The sequence below is a fragment of the Helobdella robusta genome (genome assembly GCF_000326865.2).
Source record: "Helobdella robusta unplaced genomic scaffold HELROscaffold_1, whole genome shotgun sequence".
Classification (NCBI taxonomy): Eukaryota; Metazoa; Annelida; class Clitellata; order Rhynchobdellida; family Glossiphoniidae; genus Helobdella; species Helobdella robusta.
This window is the reverse complement of record NW_008703570.1, coordinates 5,340,687-5,358,725: the sequence shown is the minus strand read 5'-3', so window position 1 is coordinate 5,358,725 and position 18,039 is coordinate 5,340,687. Positions and strand designations below refer to the sequence as shown.

General features: G+C 30.0%; 3 protein-coding genes across 3 annotated transcripts in view; 1 reads left to right on the top strand and 2 right to left on the bottom strand.

Annotated features, from left to right (window-relative positions):
• Positions 1-4,665: 4,665 nt before the first annotated feature.
• On the top strand, positions 4,666-5,211 carry HELRODRAFT_158945 (hypothetical protein; the record flags this gene model as incomplete). Its single annotated transcript, XM_009010890.1, has 2 exons — positions 4,666-4,815; positions 5,023-5,211. 2 exons carry the CDS (start codon positions 4,666-4,668, stop codon positions 5,209-5,211), a joined length of 339 nt encoding a protein of 112 aa, XP_009009138.1.
• Positions 5,212-10,442: 5,231 nt separating this feature from the next.
• On the bottom strand, positions 10,443-14,531 carry HELRODRAFT_158944 (hypothetical protein; the record flags this gene model as incomplete). The annotated part of the gene is made up of 9 exons (XM_009010889.1): positions 10,443-10,544; positions 10,613-10,766; positions 11,068-11,136; positions 11,406-11,484; positions 11,997-12,113; positions 13,451-13,567; positions 13,658-13,730; positions 13,827-14,030; positions 14,511-14,531. 9 exons carry the CDS (start codon positions 14,529-14,531, stop codon positions 10,443-10,445), a joined length of 936 nt encoding a protein of 311 aa, XP_009009137.1.
• A 2,996-nt stretch (positions 14,532-17,527) lies between these two features.
• The window catches only part of HELRODRAFT_62887 (hypothetical protein), a gene marked incomplete at both ends in the record, with an annotated part of 11,106 nt that continues 10,594 nt past the window's right edge, over positions 17,528-18,039 (bottom strand). Inside the window, 2 exons of the mRNA XM_009010888.1 lie at positions 17,528-17,614; positions 17,779-17,840. Coding sequence (XP_009009136.1) covers positions 17,528-17,614; positions 17,779-17,840 — 149 coding nt within the window. The remainder of the gene's footprint in view (positions 17,615-17,778; positions 17,841-18,039) is intronic.

Here is an 18,039-nt window from a genome sequence, read left to right as displayed (position 1 = left end):
AATAATTATGATAGGATACCTACCTACCCCACAAACCACAGCAAACTTTCGTCTTACGAGCTACCTGCTACAACAACAATGTTCCTTTTAATTAAAATTAAATAAAGTTTATTTTATTTTATTTTTTATAGTATTTTAAAAGAGTCAGTCAGTGAGTAAGTGACAGACTATAAAATAAATAACAAACATTCCAAAAACTTACGAAATAATTCAAAAGTAATTTGCAGTTATTTTTATCGATGTTTCCACTTATGCTACTGACAGTGTGTCAATTTTATTCTAATTATATGACTCAAACTACCAAATTCATTAACCGAGTTTAACGTTAATGTGATACACGTTTTACTTTTAGAACTTAAGAAGTTGGAATGTTGACAAACGCAGAGGACACAATATCTGGCATTCGCATTTATTAAATTCAACACTCAACATTCGACAGATTGTATGATGTGACTGTATAGTATGATGGCGGACCCCGTATATACATATTAACTAGTATAATATAAATTATATATATATATATATATATAATTATCTTATCATTTTTTTATTTATTATTATTCTTTAAAAAATCAGAATCTGACCGGCGCAGAAACTGTTACAACATGCAAGGCAATAGTATAAAATGATAACGAAAAATAAATAACGGTGTATAATTGTTTTAGCATGAGAAGTATGGAAAAAATGAAATAATGATTTTAAAAACGAATAAATAAAATAACTAAAATCTGTCACTTATTTTCAATAAATCATTCGAACAATGGCCTTAAGAAAATATCATCACCTCTACATGTAATTATATAACTGGAAGCGCCCTACCAGCGTTTTAACATTGAAAATTTTTTTCAACGGGCAAGTTACCTCTGGAAGCAAGTTCCTAAAAATTAATTATTCATGAGCATTTTGATTTATTTTTAGAAAAATCTGAGATATAATTAGAAAAAATCTTGGCCTTCCCGAAGTTATGTTAATGACTCTTTGCCGATCTACATTCAGCTCGTTTGTTAAAATTTATTTCGTTTTCAACATTCCGTGAAGTTTTAGGTTTTATAATGTGCCGTATTTAATCGTTAAATTAAATACATATTGCCATTTTTTGATGCATCGGAAAAATCGAAGATTTGTAATAAGTTTGTTAGCGATCCTCATTTTTCCGAAATAAAGATTTCTTCATTCATTTTCCCAGCACCCACGAATCACGATGATTAGACTTTAGAGTAAGAATCATTCCTAAATTAAATTAGAATCTAGAAAACGAAAAGAAGTGGGTAAAAATTTTATTGTAAAAATGAAATGTTATTAATATTTAAAAAATATAACTCATGATCAATTTATATTGTTATAAATAAATTAATCAACTAATAATTTTTAAATTAAGGTGTAATTCCTGTGCATATGTCCTAAACTAGAATCTTTCAACACCCCAAAGCTTACAATACAAAGGAATATTTGCTTTCAACATAACATACCCAAACCAAATTTAATCACAGAGGTTTTTAAAATTTCTTTTGGTAGTAAAAGCAAACAATCTTTTTTTTCTGTTTTAACTTTAAATGCTATGATTTATATATAATTTATTAAATTAATTATATAATAATTTGTTAAAATCAAATTCTTTAACTTAACTATTTCAACTGTAATTGACATTAATATATTAAAAAAATAATAGTTTAATTAATATTAAGCTAACATGAAATTCATTATGCTATTGATTTAATTAAATTTTATAAAACTGTTGATTTTTAATAGAATAGGTTTGGAATGTTTAATAATTTTTAGTTTAACATTACTATTTATAAAATAACCCTGAAGGTGCTAGATCATGAACATGTATACTTTTATATTTATGTGTAAATTGTTATATTTCTTGCTTGTTGATTATAAAACATCTATCTTGCTATAATTAGTAATTAACTTAACTCGTAGTTAGTTCAGTCTTACTTTTCTATTTCTGGATTTCGGTTTTGTTTATTTGTTGTATAACTGCAAAATGTTTGATTTACATAATTATAAATTTATCTTTCAACTATCTTGAAAAGTGAAATATATATATATATATATATATATATATATATATATATATAAAGATATAGGGTTGTAGAACTAAGGTTGTAGAATTTGCTTCTGATGTAATCTATTAGAAGCACTGTACAAATTCAATAAAACAATTGATTTAATAAATTTAAATAGTATAATTTTCGTTGCATTTTATTATTTAATTTACTTTTATTAAAACTGCATGTTGATAGAAAACCCTTTAGTTAAGTTAAAATGTCTTAATGTTGTATATGATGATTTTTTTTATTAATTCATAATAGTGGTTTGCATTCTGTACATCATTGAAATGATTTTCCATGTTAAATAAATCTTTGTTGACACATTGTGGGAGTATGTTGCTTTCAATTACAAGTTTTTTCTTAAAACAATAATTATTTATTTTTAATAATCTTTCTGATTCTTGGCAGATCTGAAAATCATTAAAATTTATTGTTTTTACCAGAAAATAAATAAATGTATCATTTTACTTTCTCCTTTTGAGGGATATGTCAATTGTCCAAGCCATTTTTCTGAAATTATTTGTAATTAAATTTTAGTTCAGATATTGAGATATATAAAAAAAAACCTTGAGTTTTGTAAACGTAACACCATCTAAATTTTTCAAACTTAGTAAGTAGGCTTTCATTTCATAAAGTTTATCTATAGCGGCTGTCAGGTTGCTCTTTGTAATGTATTGCTTCCATTCTCTATCCAGTATCAGTTTGCTGTTCAATATATGGAAAAGATCATTGATGTTTTTCACAAAAGCTATTGTTTCAGAAACGTCAGAAAAAAACATAAAATCCGTTTAAGAGTTCCAATGATTTAGCCGCAGAGCAACTAAAGACTCAAGATGCATATTTAATTTTCATCTTATGCTTTTCAAAATTTACACGATTTTTGGTTAATTTATTTTTTAGTTTCATTTTGATTTGTTGCTGATAATTAACTAAGTTTACGATGTGATTCCATTTGATTGGATTATTATTATAAAATATCATATAAGAATGAAACATATTCCTCATTAATTTCAGCATGTGGCATGCATCAAATATGATATATATTTTCTGGCCAGTTGTTGGGGACAAGAAACTTGTTTGCATGTTTGGAAATGTGAAAGAGCATCCAAGCAATCCACATGCCGAAACATTAGTGGCCAACCCATCCATTACCAGTGAAACAACCCTAAAAAATAAATATAATGTATAAAAATTTTAACATATCTTTAAGAAAAACAAATGTTGTTTACCCTAACTCCAGCATTATGTAACTTATCAATGGCTTTCTCTATAAAATCTTTCAACTTGTGAGATAATAACTTATTTGTATAAAAATAAGCTATTGAATGCCTCCAAGCTTCTCTCAGACTAACAACATAAAAAATCAACATCTCTGAAGCAACTATGTCTTCATTCCTATCTCCATAGTTAACATATCCAATAAAGTCATTTTCACAAATAAACAATGCGTTTGATAATTTATGCTTAACATTTAACATCAATAAAATTAAATAAATTGAAAACAAATGTTTATGGTGAAATGGGAAACAAAAAAAATCAAGAAATAAATAAAATACACAAGGAATAAACTAGCATATGCTACCAAAATATGCTATATTTTAAACTAACAATTTTACAAACAAAATATATTTTAAAAAACCTACCAATTTTCTTATTATACGTTATTTGAGGCTTTATTGATATCGAATCAAGGATTAAAGAGCATTTGCAATATTTTATTTGCTGTACATATTTCTTTATATAGCAATATTAGTTTACAGAATATCATTATTAACAAAATTTTACTTGTTCAATGTTCTCGAGTGTGGCAGTGTTAGTCAACTTTTTCTTAAAAATTGATATGCATGAGGACCATGAAAATGCAGCTGCATATAAAAGGTCTTGTAACTATCATTATATACTTTGTAAACTCTTTTTAAATGGTATGAGTTTTTTATCTAGAAGCAAAAAAAAACAAAAAATTAATCAAAATTTCAATTCATTTTGCTATGGTTACATAACATAAAACCTTTGTATGTAGCTAATTCATTTTTTAATTTATTACATTCATTCATAAGTTTTCTTATTGTTGCCTGCAGCATTGTGATTCTGGACTTGTAATACTTTGATTGCCTTTGCTGTTGCTTGATGAGATGTGCATCCATTAAGCAAAACGTCTAAATATGATTTAAGTTTGAAAGTAAATAGCTGCATTTAAAATTTTTCATCATATATATATATATAATATATATATATATATACCCAATAAATTAAAATAAAGAAACTCTTTGTATTCTGTATTTCTTATGACAAAAAGCCATTTTACAAGGACATCCTAATAATAATAATAAACCCATAATATAAAAACAATATAAAAAATATTTGAACATTAATTAACGATAGTTAAAAAAATAAAAAGTCAAAAATTTTAAATAAAAATACAAAAAAGCAAAGCCTCTTTTCTTCTACTAGTCTGGGCCTAGTGTCTCCTGGCACAATGTAACATTTTTAAAACTTTTAAACAAATAAACTTTATAAAATCAAAATGGATCAAATAATAAATGATTCCAAAAATTTTACATAATTCAGTTAAATTATTAAGTTAAAAATCGATTAAAACTGCCGTAGAATGATTATAGCAGCAAAAAACGTTTACAAGAATGCCGCCGGTGGCACATTAACAGGGAAGAAGCTAAATATAGATTGGAAAACGGAAAAACCCATTGACAATTTGGTGCTAAAAAAGTTTGCTTCCAAGTTTCCTGACCTTGAGATGAAGGTCAACACTATAAAGCCATTCTTATATATAATTCAATGTCACCTCTAGAACATCCACCTATAACTCGCACAAATCAAATTAAAATATTAAGCATTACATTCCCCTCCAAACTCATTTTAGTAGTTAGTACCTCGTCTAAACCACATTGTCACAAAATGACTACAAACGTTTCACCTTTAACGCACTCAAAACACTTCGCTCACATAGTCTCAAAGGTGTCAAGTTATTCGACAATTCGACATCACAGAGTCACCCATCATCTCACACATCAAATACGCGGCACTCAACTGGTCAGGCTTTGCTACACAACCACTTCAACAACTACAATCTCTCATCGAAAAAATAATTCGCCTCAACTACTTACCTTCATCTTATCCTGCTGTTACTCAAATATAATCTTTTTATTTTCATCGTAAAAACGTACATGAAATGAAAAAAACAATAAAAAAAACAATAATTGTCAATGATAATCAAAATTAAAATATATATGTATATAGTAAAATGTCTTGAAATAATCTCCGAAGCTCGTCATCTTATAAAAAGGATGTGTACAACGAGAGAAGGTTAGTCCTAAATGGTTCATTCAATTTGCATTTCTATCACAGTAAATACTATATGACGACGAAATTGCTGCATAAATAAGGTTGTTGATAAAATCATCAGTCCATATTAAATTAATAAGAGACAAATCAAAAATATTAAAAAAACCTAAAGGGGATATTTCAAATGTATTAATTGTAACGTTAGAGTGTTTATAATTATTGGTCAAATTATTTTGCAAATTAAGGGAGTACTTCGCCATTTTATAGTCCATTGATTTCAAAAAGTTTGTTTCATGGCAAACCGTGAGCTCCAGGATTTCAATGTTGCTATCGAAAAGTAGTGCGATGTCAGGACGTAGCGTCTTGAAGAGGCAGGATAGTGGCTGATACTTATCTTGATCCGTGTCTGCATATATGGAGACATCAGGGCCTGCGCATGATTTCAACCTGTCTAATATTATTAAAAGAATTTTGTTGTGACGTGATGTAAATTGCTTCAGTGTCGACGCCACGCCACAATTTGATAAAACGTGTTTGTTTGTTTGGCAAGCGCTGCATAGAGGACATTGTGCAGTGGATGATTTTCCCCATCTTTGAAGGTTGGCGTTTGTCGGAAGTTGCTGGATTAAACTTTTTCTGACAAGTTTAAACAGAACTTCCGGAAGACATGTTACGTACCTCGACCAACGATCTATGCGAACAGCTGGGATGTGTGCTTGAATTGATTTTAATATTGTTCCTTGACATTGAAGGGATGTCAGATGATTCAAAGCTGCGGTTTGTTGTTGTTCTTTTATTGCTTTAAGCGTCGGTTTGATGTCGTTGGCGTCAGGAAGCATATTGTCGATTGTAATGAAGTCGCTGAACGATTCGCTCCACAGGTATTTTAGCTCCTCGTTTCCATTGGCTTTTAAATAGTTCCGAAGTTTGATCCTCAATGATTCGGCGTAATGTTTGAGAGATCTAACATTTAAATCCACCCAGTTTGAAGGGAAGTGTTAAGCTCTTTGACAGGCAACTACTGATTGGCAATGACAGCCACATTCTCACTGCTTCTACCACCAATGGGTCAAGGCAGCTGCCAATCCAGGTCAACGAGACATCGTATGTCCTAAGCTCAAAAGCCAGTTGTGATGGTATGTATCGTCTTAAAATTTGGAGTTCATCTAGTTCGCCGATCACCGACAACAAACCTTTTAATTTACCGATTAGCAATTTCTTGGCTTCTGTGCCCTTTCCTTCAAAGTTGTATATTTTGCCCAGGTATATGAAGTGCCCCCCCCCCCTATTTCGACTTGAGGAATAGTTCCATTGTCTATGGTCAGCTTTGGAAGGAACTGTTTGTAAACACCTTTTTTTTCCTCATGCCGAATGATGAGCATTTATCTAATCTTATTTTCATACCAGTTTTGTTACACCAAGCCTGGTTGATGTCGATCAACTTTTGAGCACTTTCCGTGCTGTTAGCAATAATTGCCGTATCATCGGCAAACTTCATTCATGCTTTCGTTTTCAAGTTGGCTGTAGGTCCCCAAATGTAGCCGCATTGTTGATATTTAGGCTTTTCCAGTATTTTCATTAAAGGATTGAAGCACAAATTGAACAGCAGAGGCGAAAGAGGGTCACCTTGGAGCACGCCACGTTTGACCTGGATAGGAGGTGTAAGTTGATCGCAACCCGAAACTGATATGGTGTAGTCGGCGTATGTATGCGTATATTAAATCAGCGATCATTGGCGGTATATGATGATGGTCTAAAGTGGATGAGATTAGGTCGTGGCTGACCTCGCTGAAAGCGTTTTTAAGATCCAAAAAAATGACAATTATTGTTCTTTGATGTCTTTTAGCGTCATGTGTGATAAAAGCTGGGTAAGTTCGGTCAGTCCGTCCACCTTCGGATAAAAACCATTTTGGATGTTTTTATTGATGAGGTTGTTTAATTCTAAAAAGTTGTACATTTTGTTGTTAATGCAGGATGAAAATATTTATTAGAGCGTAGGTTGAAGTGTTATTGGTCGGAAGTTGGCCGGATCATGTGCGTCACCTTTTTTGTGAATAAGCATTGTGAAACCTTTCTTCCAGCATGATGGGATTCTAGAGGACAACCAACATTGCGTAAACAATTTGTGGAGAAAGGTGCGCAATATAGGACATCTTTTAAATGAAATAATTGAGATCTGATCTAGCGGACATGGTAATGATTTTGATCTGTATTTGCAGATTATTGTAGATATTTCGTGGTAGGTAGGAGGATTGACGTTGCAGGGCATTGTGGACGCTGTTGCGTTTTGTGCCCAAATAGGGAGTTGATATTTCTTGTTGTTGATGTTGTTTAGAATATTGAAGAAATAATTTTCACAATCGATAGAGCTGAATAGTGGTGTCATGTTTTTTGTTGTTGCAAATATTTTCTTGCATGCCCACCAGAATCGTTGTTTTAGTTGAGTGGTGATTGTAGATTTTTTCCCTTTATGTTTAGAAAGTTTTATTGACAGTAGTTTAGAACGAAGGGACTTACTGGTGTTGATGATCTGGTTGTCGAAGTTGTGGTTGTGTTAGCCTAATATTTTTAGTTGCTTTAGCTCTTTTTTTAGTTCCTTGACCGATTTGTTCGATTATAATAATAATAATAATAATAATAACAATATGCAGTGATGCACGTGTGTGCATTGAGTCAGGTTACAATAGTAACGTGACTGTTAACAGCTTTAAATTATTCATCCAAAAATTGAATCTATACAGTTTTTAAAAATATTCAAATCTTTTGCATCAATTGCTTCCTGAGATAAGTTCATGGATATATATAATATGATTAGTTCATGGATATATATATATATATATTATATATATATATATTATATATATATATATATATATATATAATATATATGGATATATATTATATCCATGAATAAGTTATCACAATTGTTGACTATACGATTTGTAAAAAACTTTTTTCGGCAGTTTTCTTTTTTTACTTTTTCTATTTGTAATCTTTTATTATGTCCCCTCTTGTTTTTGGGTCAAACATGAATATCGATGCATTATGCAAGTTTATTACATCTTTGCCACTTACAAATTCTTCACAAATTCAACACACTTTATTCAATGCAAATACATTTTGTAGAATTTAGTTCAAAATAAACTTTTCGGCCATCTTGTCTGAACTTAACCTGACCATATTTGCAATTTTTTAAAAATCTTTTCAAAGTTATTTACAATTGAAATTGGGTTTGGGACTCTCATGACCATGGTTATATATATATATATATATATATATATATATATATATATATATATATATATCCATGATCATGACCCCAAGGTTTGAAATATTATGTTTTAATAAATCTAAAGTCTTTATTTCTATATTTCTATTCCTTCTATTGATGTCTTAACCTGATTCAAAAACTCTTGATTTTTCACATAAACAACATCATCAACAAAAACAGCAGCATCATAAATAATAACAACATAACCAACAAAAACATCAACAACAGTTTAGGCTTTATTTTTGATTCTGTCATGTTTTTTTCTTTTCAGGCTAATAGTGTTGCTAGAAGTTCTTATGTTCATCCTCGCTGAATAAAAAAGTTTACATTTCCTTTCTAATCCTAACGTCTCGGTCTACGATCGTCTTCTCGTTCTCACTTTTTCTTAAACACTCTTACGCTTAATCCGCTTCTTTTCTTTACCTCCTTCTCTAACTACTTCTGCATCACTTTCGAAATTCAGAGTGGGTCTCAAGACCAATCTATTTGTAAAATTAATTGAGGAGCGCACTCAAACATCGCAAAAATGGCGCTTTAAAAAACTAAGTGTATGATTGATACCTTCGTCTTGTTTTTTAAAAACAAATTGTATCTATTTTCTATTTTTTCTAAGATTTTGTAAAAAAATATGTCGGTTCATCATTCTTTGAAGGCATGTTACCTGGATATGCCAAACATTATTGAATTGCAGCAATCCAGTTTTGACAATATCACACATCGTGATAAATCACAGGCAAATTAAGTTGATAAGAATTGTCTGACGTGTCGTATTTAACGTATGAGATTATTGCAAGTTTTGGTAATTGAGATAATATGATTACAGAGAGTGAGTTTTTTACCTATGTTACTACAAGAGTATTAAGTGTGTTAGATATAGAAACTACGATTATTAATAATATTATTACGACAAATTTATAGCATTAATTTTAACAAATTTTTCAAAAATGCTACCAGTTAATTTACGAACAAAAATATATGAAAAAAATGAAAAATTGTATATCACTGAGAACATGAATAGTACGTCTTTAAATTTTTCTTGAAGGTAACGACGGACGACTCAGACATTTTCAAGTACGCATGCAGCCCATTCAAAACTCTTGGAATACAGTGATGTTCCTCTATGGGGCAAAATTACCTGACAGGCCGAATCAGAAATTGGTCGGCCTTTTACCGAAATCAAGTTGTCTAGCAGGTTAACTAAATGGTAAGAGCCAAATAGAATTTAGTTATATTTGCATTAAAGTGCAAATTGTTCTGAAAAAACTGCAATTCTATTGAAGCGATGCAGGTGGGAAGTTGAATAGTCCTTATTTAGTGATATGAAGAGTTGAGCATTATCGGCACTTTGTTGATTGTTAATGTTTTAGCTGTTGACGATTTTGTAAACTTGTGAAATATAGAATGTAAATAAATGTGGTCCCAATACAGAACCTTGATGAACGTCGTAATGTAGAGGAATATTTGGAGATAAATGTTTGGTTATATTCACAAACTGATTTCGACTTATCAGGTAAAACGTAACTTAGAAATCAGTGCAGATTGTAATTTCATATCTAACATTAAAAACTGTAAGAAAGACACCGAAAAGTAGCAAAAATAAAATAATCTTCTCCTAAGCATGAAGAATTTTACCTGTATTTGAAACTTGACCATTTCGCTCATGCATAATAGTTTTTTTTATAACGTTTTATTGCTGAAACTAATTAAATTTAAGTAAAATACTATGAAATACAAATATGAAATGAAAAAAAACATTTGAAATAAAAATTTGAAAATGAAAAAAACATTCTGAAAAAAAAAATTTGAAATGAAAATTAATTATCAGATTTATCGCTGTCTTGATCCCAATTTTTAATTGATGCATCCATCATATAATCATCTCTCAAAATTTTCCATGTCGAGTCATCCACAGTAGGCTAAACATATAAATATGAATAAAGTTATTAAAGATTGCATTTTTAAATAATTCAAAGAAAAAATTTACCTGGTTATTAGTTTTTAATATATCGAGAAATTCGCCCTTCGAAATGGATTGTTGCTTAATCTTTTCATGATTTCTGATAGATTTCGAATTTTTTAGTTTCTCGTTAGAGATGTTTTGTTGCTTTTGTACAGAGTTAAATAAAGTGACAATGCCCCTGTTTAAAGATAACATGGTTATTCAAATTATGAAAAATGGCAACATTGATAATTTTTTTTTCAATCCCAATAATTTTCTTATCACTCTCATAACACAGCTATTAGAAAACAAATTATTTCATCTCATCATCTGGTAGACCTGAGTTTATTTACTTGCATAAATCACTGAAAATTTTAAATTATTTTGACACTTACTTCTTCCAGTTTTCCATTCAAAGTACAAACACAATCACAAAAGATGTGACGAGCATTAAAACTACATCTAATAACTTAATTCATCCATTATAAACCTTACCAAACTTGAAAGCTGTGTTCATGTACGGAGATGTTTCAAATCTATAGAACTTGCGGCCATTCCATATACTTTTCCTAATTTAGATACAAATTGTGATTATTTTTATTCTTGGTCTGATTCTTTTCTACCAAATTCTGTCTAGGCACTAACAGCCAAAAAAATCTCTTTCATTATATATGTCCCATCACAAAATCATCGTCTTTTTTCATGTATCCCAATCACCCTTTCATTTAAATCATCCCAAAATCTACCTTTATACTCCTTTTTTCTACAGCTTTGCGGAGCATATCTCGAAATTACATTTGACATCCCATTTCCAGTTGACGGTTTAACCATCATGTACCTGTTACTGCTCCTAACTACTCCAACTACCTTATTTATCCAATGTTCACTTATCATCACTTCTACTTCTGCTTCATTTCCTGGCCAAAATAATTTAAACTTTTCTTTCAGCCCCTTTATTAAGCCACCGAACTTCTTGTAAACTCAAATATCTACTTCATAAGTGCTTCAGTAACATATAATATAGATAAATATAGATAAATATAATTAATCAATCAATCAATCATCGTTTATTGTCCAGAGACACAGTTCTCCCGAGGTAGGACGTTGTTTTCTCTGCCAACAATTTTTTGCGCCAAATTAGGCGATCAGTTGTATCCATTTCATTTACGACGCAGGATTTCGGTATACTTCCCATGGATTCTTAACACCCCTTGACCACTTAAGGCCTGCTGGGAACTAGGGGCCGTTGTTTTGTGATGGCATGAAATAAATTATGGGGAAACTTTTTACATCCGGACACCGACCCTGACGACAACCACCAGTTATGAGCGGTGAGCCTAGCCTTTTGCTCAAAAGCACACAAGGCAGATAAATAAATAAATATATATATTGCTAAAAATCACCGCATGTTCCATGTTAGTTAACTTACCGTTTAATTTTTCTATTTTTCTATTGGTAGATTGACAGATGTGGATGGCGTCGAGGGGTATTTCGGTTTCATCATAGGTAGCCAAACGGCAACCCCCGATCTCGGGGAAAATGTCGTCTAAACGTGTGTTGTTGTTGTTTCTATTGGTAGATTGTAAGGCATTTTCAAGTTTCTTGAGTTAAAAACCAAAATTTTTATTTATTTTAAGCACAATAGAACATTTAGCATATTAATAAAAATTTAGGTTTTGAACTCAAGAAACTTGACAATGATTCTAACCATTAGCATTAGCAGGAAGTTAACTAACGCGGAATATGCAGTGATTTTCATCAATAATTGAATTTCTGAGTCAAACAAAACAAAAAGTATGAATGATTCAGAGACCAAAAAAAGAAAATTAGTTTTTGAGGAAATTAATTCTTGAAAAATCGAAAAGAAACAAATTTAAATTTATTTTAATAAATATATAAGAGCCACATTTAGAAAACAAATTCTAAAATTCAATAAATTATTTGACGTACAAAATGGCATCATAATGTGAATAATTATATGTAATATATAAACTATATTTAAATGAAAAAAACAAACTTCGTAGCAATTCTTTGTAACCGTTTTTCTTTTTCTCGTTCAAATATATTTGGCTTCACTTTACACATTTCCTCCCATTCTTTTCTCTATTCAAATATTTATTTATTTATTCATTCAATGCTCTCTCACTAAAACAGATAAATTGGTTAAGTACAGATGACGACCAACAAAGAGCATAAAGGAAGACAAAAAGTAAAATTTAATTGCTTGAAAGATCACAGCAGTAAGTTGATGTGAAAAGAGCTTGGTGTGTTTGGTGGGAGTGTATGATGAGGCATCAAAATAAGTTTGGATTGGATTAATTGAATTGGTTGAGCTGCCGAACTTGGGAGATAAAGGGAAGGAGGAAATAAAAGGTCAGAATGAAAAAACAAGGTTGAATATTTCATTGGCTGGGGAGAAAATTTTAGCATAATAAAAATGAATGGGAAATCTTGAGACAGCACTGGCATTTTAAAAAAGTTTATGGATCATTTCAGGATGGACCAGAATATAAATGCAATTGAATAATAATAATAATCTTTTCCATTCTTCTCTATTCTGGGCTAGTTCTTTCCAGGTAAGCTTAGGTCTGCCACTTAGTTCTACGTTTCTTTACCCAGTCCTCATTTGCTTTCCTCTCCACATGGACAAACAATCCCAATCTAATACTTCTAATTACATCTGACAACTCATTTATTCCTAACTCTCTCTCTTTATTAACTAATTACTTAGACCATTCCTCAAGAATACTTTCATTATTCTTCTTAATATCTGCATTTCTGTTCTCTCCAGCCTTCTCAAATTTTCATTCATCAAAACCCAAGTTTCATACCCATACAGTAGGCAACTTCTCACACATGTTTTACATATCCTATTCTTCCGACCTGATGGTATATCTATGGAACACAGCCCAGAGGTTATTTCTCTGAATTTTTCCCACCCAATATTTATTCTATCTTTGGCCGCTCTATCCGATCCCACCTCCTCATTTAGCATATCACCTAGATATCAAAAGGACTCAACTCTTTCCATTCATAAAATTCCCAGGCGCCAAGTATCACCATTTTGATAAGCATAATCTTTCAACTTACATGGTTTACAAACAAATTCCTTGGTTATGTCGAGGTTTCCTTTCAAACCACCTAGAATATATACAATGTATTTCTACCAACAATTTATATATATATATATACACATACATACATACATGTGTGTATGTATGCATGTAACAAAAAACCAACTAAAAAATATGTAACTAACCAAATATATTTTTTTAGATGTATTTTCCAATTCACAATCTGGTTTCACATCTCTACATTTAACAGAAGACTTTAATGTTTTAGCCAAAACCGGATTTCGTTTTGTTTTTGTTCTCTGTCTCAAAATTTTGTTTATTACATTGCCAAAACCTCCAGAGTGATTCAACTCATTATTTTTTGGGTTTGATGAAATCATAATTTTATTCTGAAAATTATATGTACATTCCAAGAAATAAATTATTGAATATTGGAGGTTATAATGATGAATTGATAATAACTGAAACATGTTAAAATTTTGCAAAAAATGCAAGTCAAATTCCATCAGACACAACTCTATAAAAATCAGATGAGCTTGACTGCAATAACAAATCAATGTATCATTATTAAAGTTTTAGATCTATTATTTCTGACTTGATCAGCAGTATTATAAAGCTAATTTTGCAAATAAAATATATTTTGACATTCATTTGTTTATCATTCAATGATAAATCTTATGAGCCACAATCAAGAACTATTTAAAAAAAATATTCATACAAAAAAACAATCTATCAATGACATTGATAGATCAGTTCAACCAGTTTCTCTGAAAATCAGTTGTCAGCCTGGACTCAAAATTTTTAAGTCGGAGTCAGATATTTTATATCCAACTCTGACAAACTGCTGAAAATATGTTTAATTAAATAACTTGAGAACTTTTGTTGGCCATCAATATATTGAATATTCTCGCAGAGATTTTACAATTAAACTTTAATTGTCTTTAATTTGTCTTTAATTATTATATTTAAAAAAGACAACCTAATTATAGAACTACCATCTGGTAATCCTGTAGACGGCAAAGTGGTTTTTCCAGCAATATTTATTTATAGTCAACAGTTTAAAGAAACTCATAAGCTCCACCCATGGTGCAACTAATAAACTAAATACAGCTTGGGTGTTCATTGGTTAGCGGCCATATAATGTACACAACAGCCGGAATACTAAAAAAAGGAAAACGGTTCTTTGAGTATTTTTTTCAAATGCTATTGAATTTAAAAAAAAAACAAAAATGTAAAACGCTTAACAATGCAATCTACCCTTAAACGATTTTGGAATTGTAATGCTTGGTTCCCGTTGAAAAATGTTGTAGCTCAATTTCTATGTCTACGTCAATGCTCAACCATTGAGATATAATCATTGAGGTGCTTCTAAGTTAAACTAAATATATCTTTCCGCCGATTATGAAGTAAAAATTAAAAGGAAATAAACGGTTTTTTAAAGAATTTTTATTTTTTAAATGTCGTTGAATTTACACTAAATATATCTTTCTAATTGAAGTTAAACTGAATATATCTTTCCACCGATTATGAAGTAAAAATTAAAAGAAAATAAATGGTTTTTTAAAGAATTTTTATTTTTTAAATGTCGTTGAATTTAAAATTGAAAAAAATGAATGAAAAACGTTTGACAAAAAAAAAGAATAATTCATACAACATAATATGTACGAATGAGCTTGTCACGGTCTTTAGCACCGCGCTGCCACATAAACTCATCCAGATACGATGAGATGTGAGCATCGCAGGTGCCATGCATCCGTTTAAATTTATCTTAGGCACATTTCCAAAGATTTTCTACGTGAAACTATATTTTCAACAGATACGTTTAAAATTTTATTACACATTTTGTAATGTTTTATATTTTTATAATTTTTTGGAGGTTTTGTTGTTTTTCTAGTCAAAATAGGTTTAAAATTTTGATTTTTGTAGCTCACGACATTTTTATTATTATTTAGTTTAACTTTTAGATGTACCGTGAGAGGAGCTTGTGTGTTGTTTTTTAAACTGTTGACTATAAATAAATATTGCTGGAAAAACCACTTTGCTGTCTTTGAGATTACCCTACTATCTTATTTTTATAATTATAATTATATCAAAACAAAATAATATTAGTTTACTTTACGTCTTTACGACAACACCATTTAGCCTAAAAAAAGCATCTAAAACTATATCTATAACAATATTAAAAACTTACATAACATGTAAAGTAAAGAAAGAATAAAAAATTAATTATTTTTTTTAGTAACTAACAAATTAAAATGTAAAAAAAATCATTTTATTTAAAAATTTATTATCACAACTAAATTATAAATTATATTAAATCAAATTAACTAAAATTAAATTAGAACAATATAAAATTAACGATACAAACAAACAAATACTACATAAAAATAAAATATATAAAATTAAAATACAAAATTACAAACAAGTTACAGTAGTACAATGTGCAACTTACTTAGCACTTGCCTGTAGATCTCAGTTATTAAATCTAGGCAAAATCTTGACCGATTTTTTTTTTTTAGGAAAATATAGAAAAGACAGAACAAACCGAAGAAAGCTTATTAAAATAGAAATATATTTTTGAGCCAACACCAGTCGCCAACACGTTGTATTCTTGTTATAGGTCGCCAACACGTTGCTTCATCAAAACTTAATTAGATCTTAGGGATCTTAGCATTAAAAATGAAAAAGAATCAATAATATGGAAAAGTGAAAACGTTCTATAAAATATTAACTTTTAGTATCAATGTTGCGCCTAAAAACGTCAACAAAAGCGTAGAGCGGTTATGAAATGCTGTTTTTTTTATTTTATGAAGTATTTAATAATTTTAATTTTGTTAATTTTTAACTAGTTAAACATCAATATTTTATTAATTTTGTAAGTTACATTTTCTGTCCCTATTGTTTTGAAATTATACTACAAATGAACCCGTTTATTAACGGTGAAGCAACATCACTGTAATCTTCGGACAAAATGCTATTCAGCGAAGCAGAAGATTTAACTGAAATGCTAGATTTATGACACCAAATAGTTGTCAAAATTTTGATACTATAAAGTTCATGAGATAAGCTGAAAACTCGAGTGAATGAAGTTTGATCGATTTGATTTGAAATTTTTTGTATTCAGTCACATGACTCGAATTACTATAGGAAGTGGAGCGTTTGACGTGAACGTTGAAGCAATTACGACATTGACTATAATTTTACGCTGCAATCACTTGCTGGAGTCTTTCTGCAAGAAATGCGTAAAGTCATTATTTTTCTTATTTGCTTCCAGTAGACTGTACAAATGGAGGGATACTATGGTAAAACCATGACGCTTGGTTGGGTGGTCGACAGACGCGCAATAACAATTGACAAAGCATGCCAGACTAAAGTACCAACACTCGCACTATCGTACTTGAAAGAGAGTGGATAATTTATTGAAAATTATTGATAAGATAGTTATGAAATCTAGGGCGTAATGAACGCTGGAATTCTGATGGCGTCAACTACTTAACGACATGCTATTAAAGATAAATAATCAAGCATTACAACATTTAGAAAATAGAGTAAATGTTTATGCATCAAAAATCCATTTAAAAACATCAGACAAAAACATAATGCGCTTAAAATAAAAAACATAACAACTTTGTAGTAGTTTGGTCGAATCAATTTTAAAGACCTAAAGTATGTCATTTATTGTGAATGAATAAGTAAAATAAAATCACATTATTCATAACCATGTAAACTTAGAAATAATTTAAATTTGAGCTTTCACAAGCTTTTAGCATTAACTATACTAATAAGATCGGTCGACTCTCATCCAGCCAAACTAGGATTATAAATATAAGTATCGATATCAATGTAAGACATTACATAAATGTCAGTTAAGTTCCAACTAAAGAAATTAAGAAAACTGTTTGGCATCCGTTTTCTGACGTTTTTTAGCTTGCAAATCGGTAAAAAACTCTGCGATGTCTTCTTCTCTTACGACCTTTAAAAATTAAAATACTCTAATATTTTAAAATATATTAGATTTTAGATTAAACATTAGATTTTTTTAAATATTATCAGTCGATTGATTGATTGATTGATAATTGATAATAAATTGATTGATAATATTAAAAAAAATGGTTGAAAGTCTATTATAGTACTAACTTTTCCATTGTCAGCAAATTTTTTTAGATACGCACTCAGGCCGGTTTTAAGATCCATATAACCTGGATAGATCAATTGGAATTTGATTCAATTACTCAATAAATTACTGCGACGTGTCGGTCGCACACATACAACGTCATGAAGAATGAAGATGTTATATTGGCGACCTATAAACATTAAGAAATGACAAAGTAATTACGTTAAGAATTATTGTGTTAGTATTCAACGATAGCAAAAAATCTATATAAAAAATGTTGAAAG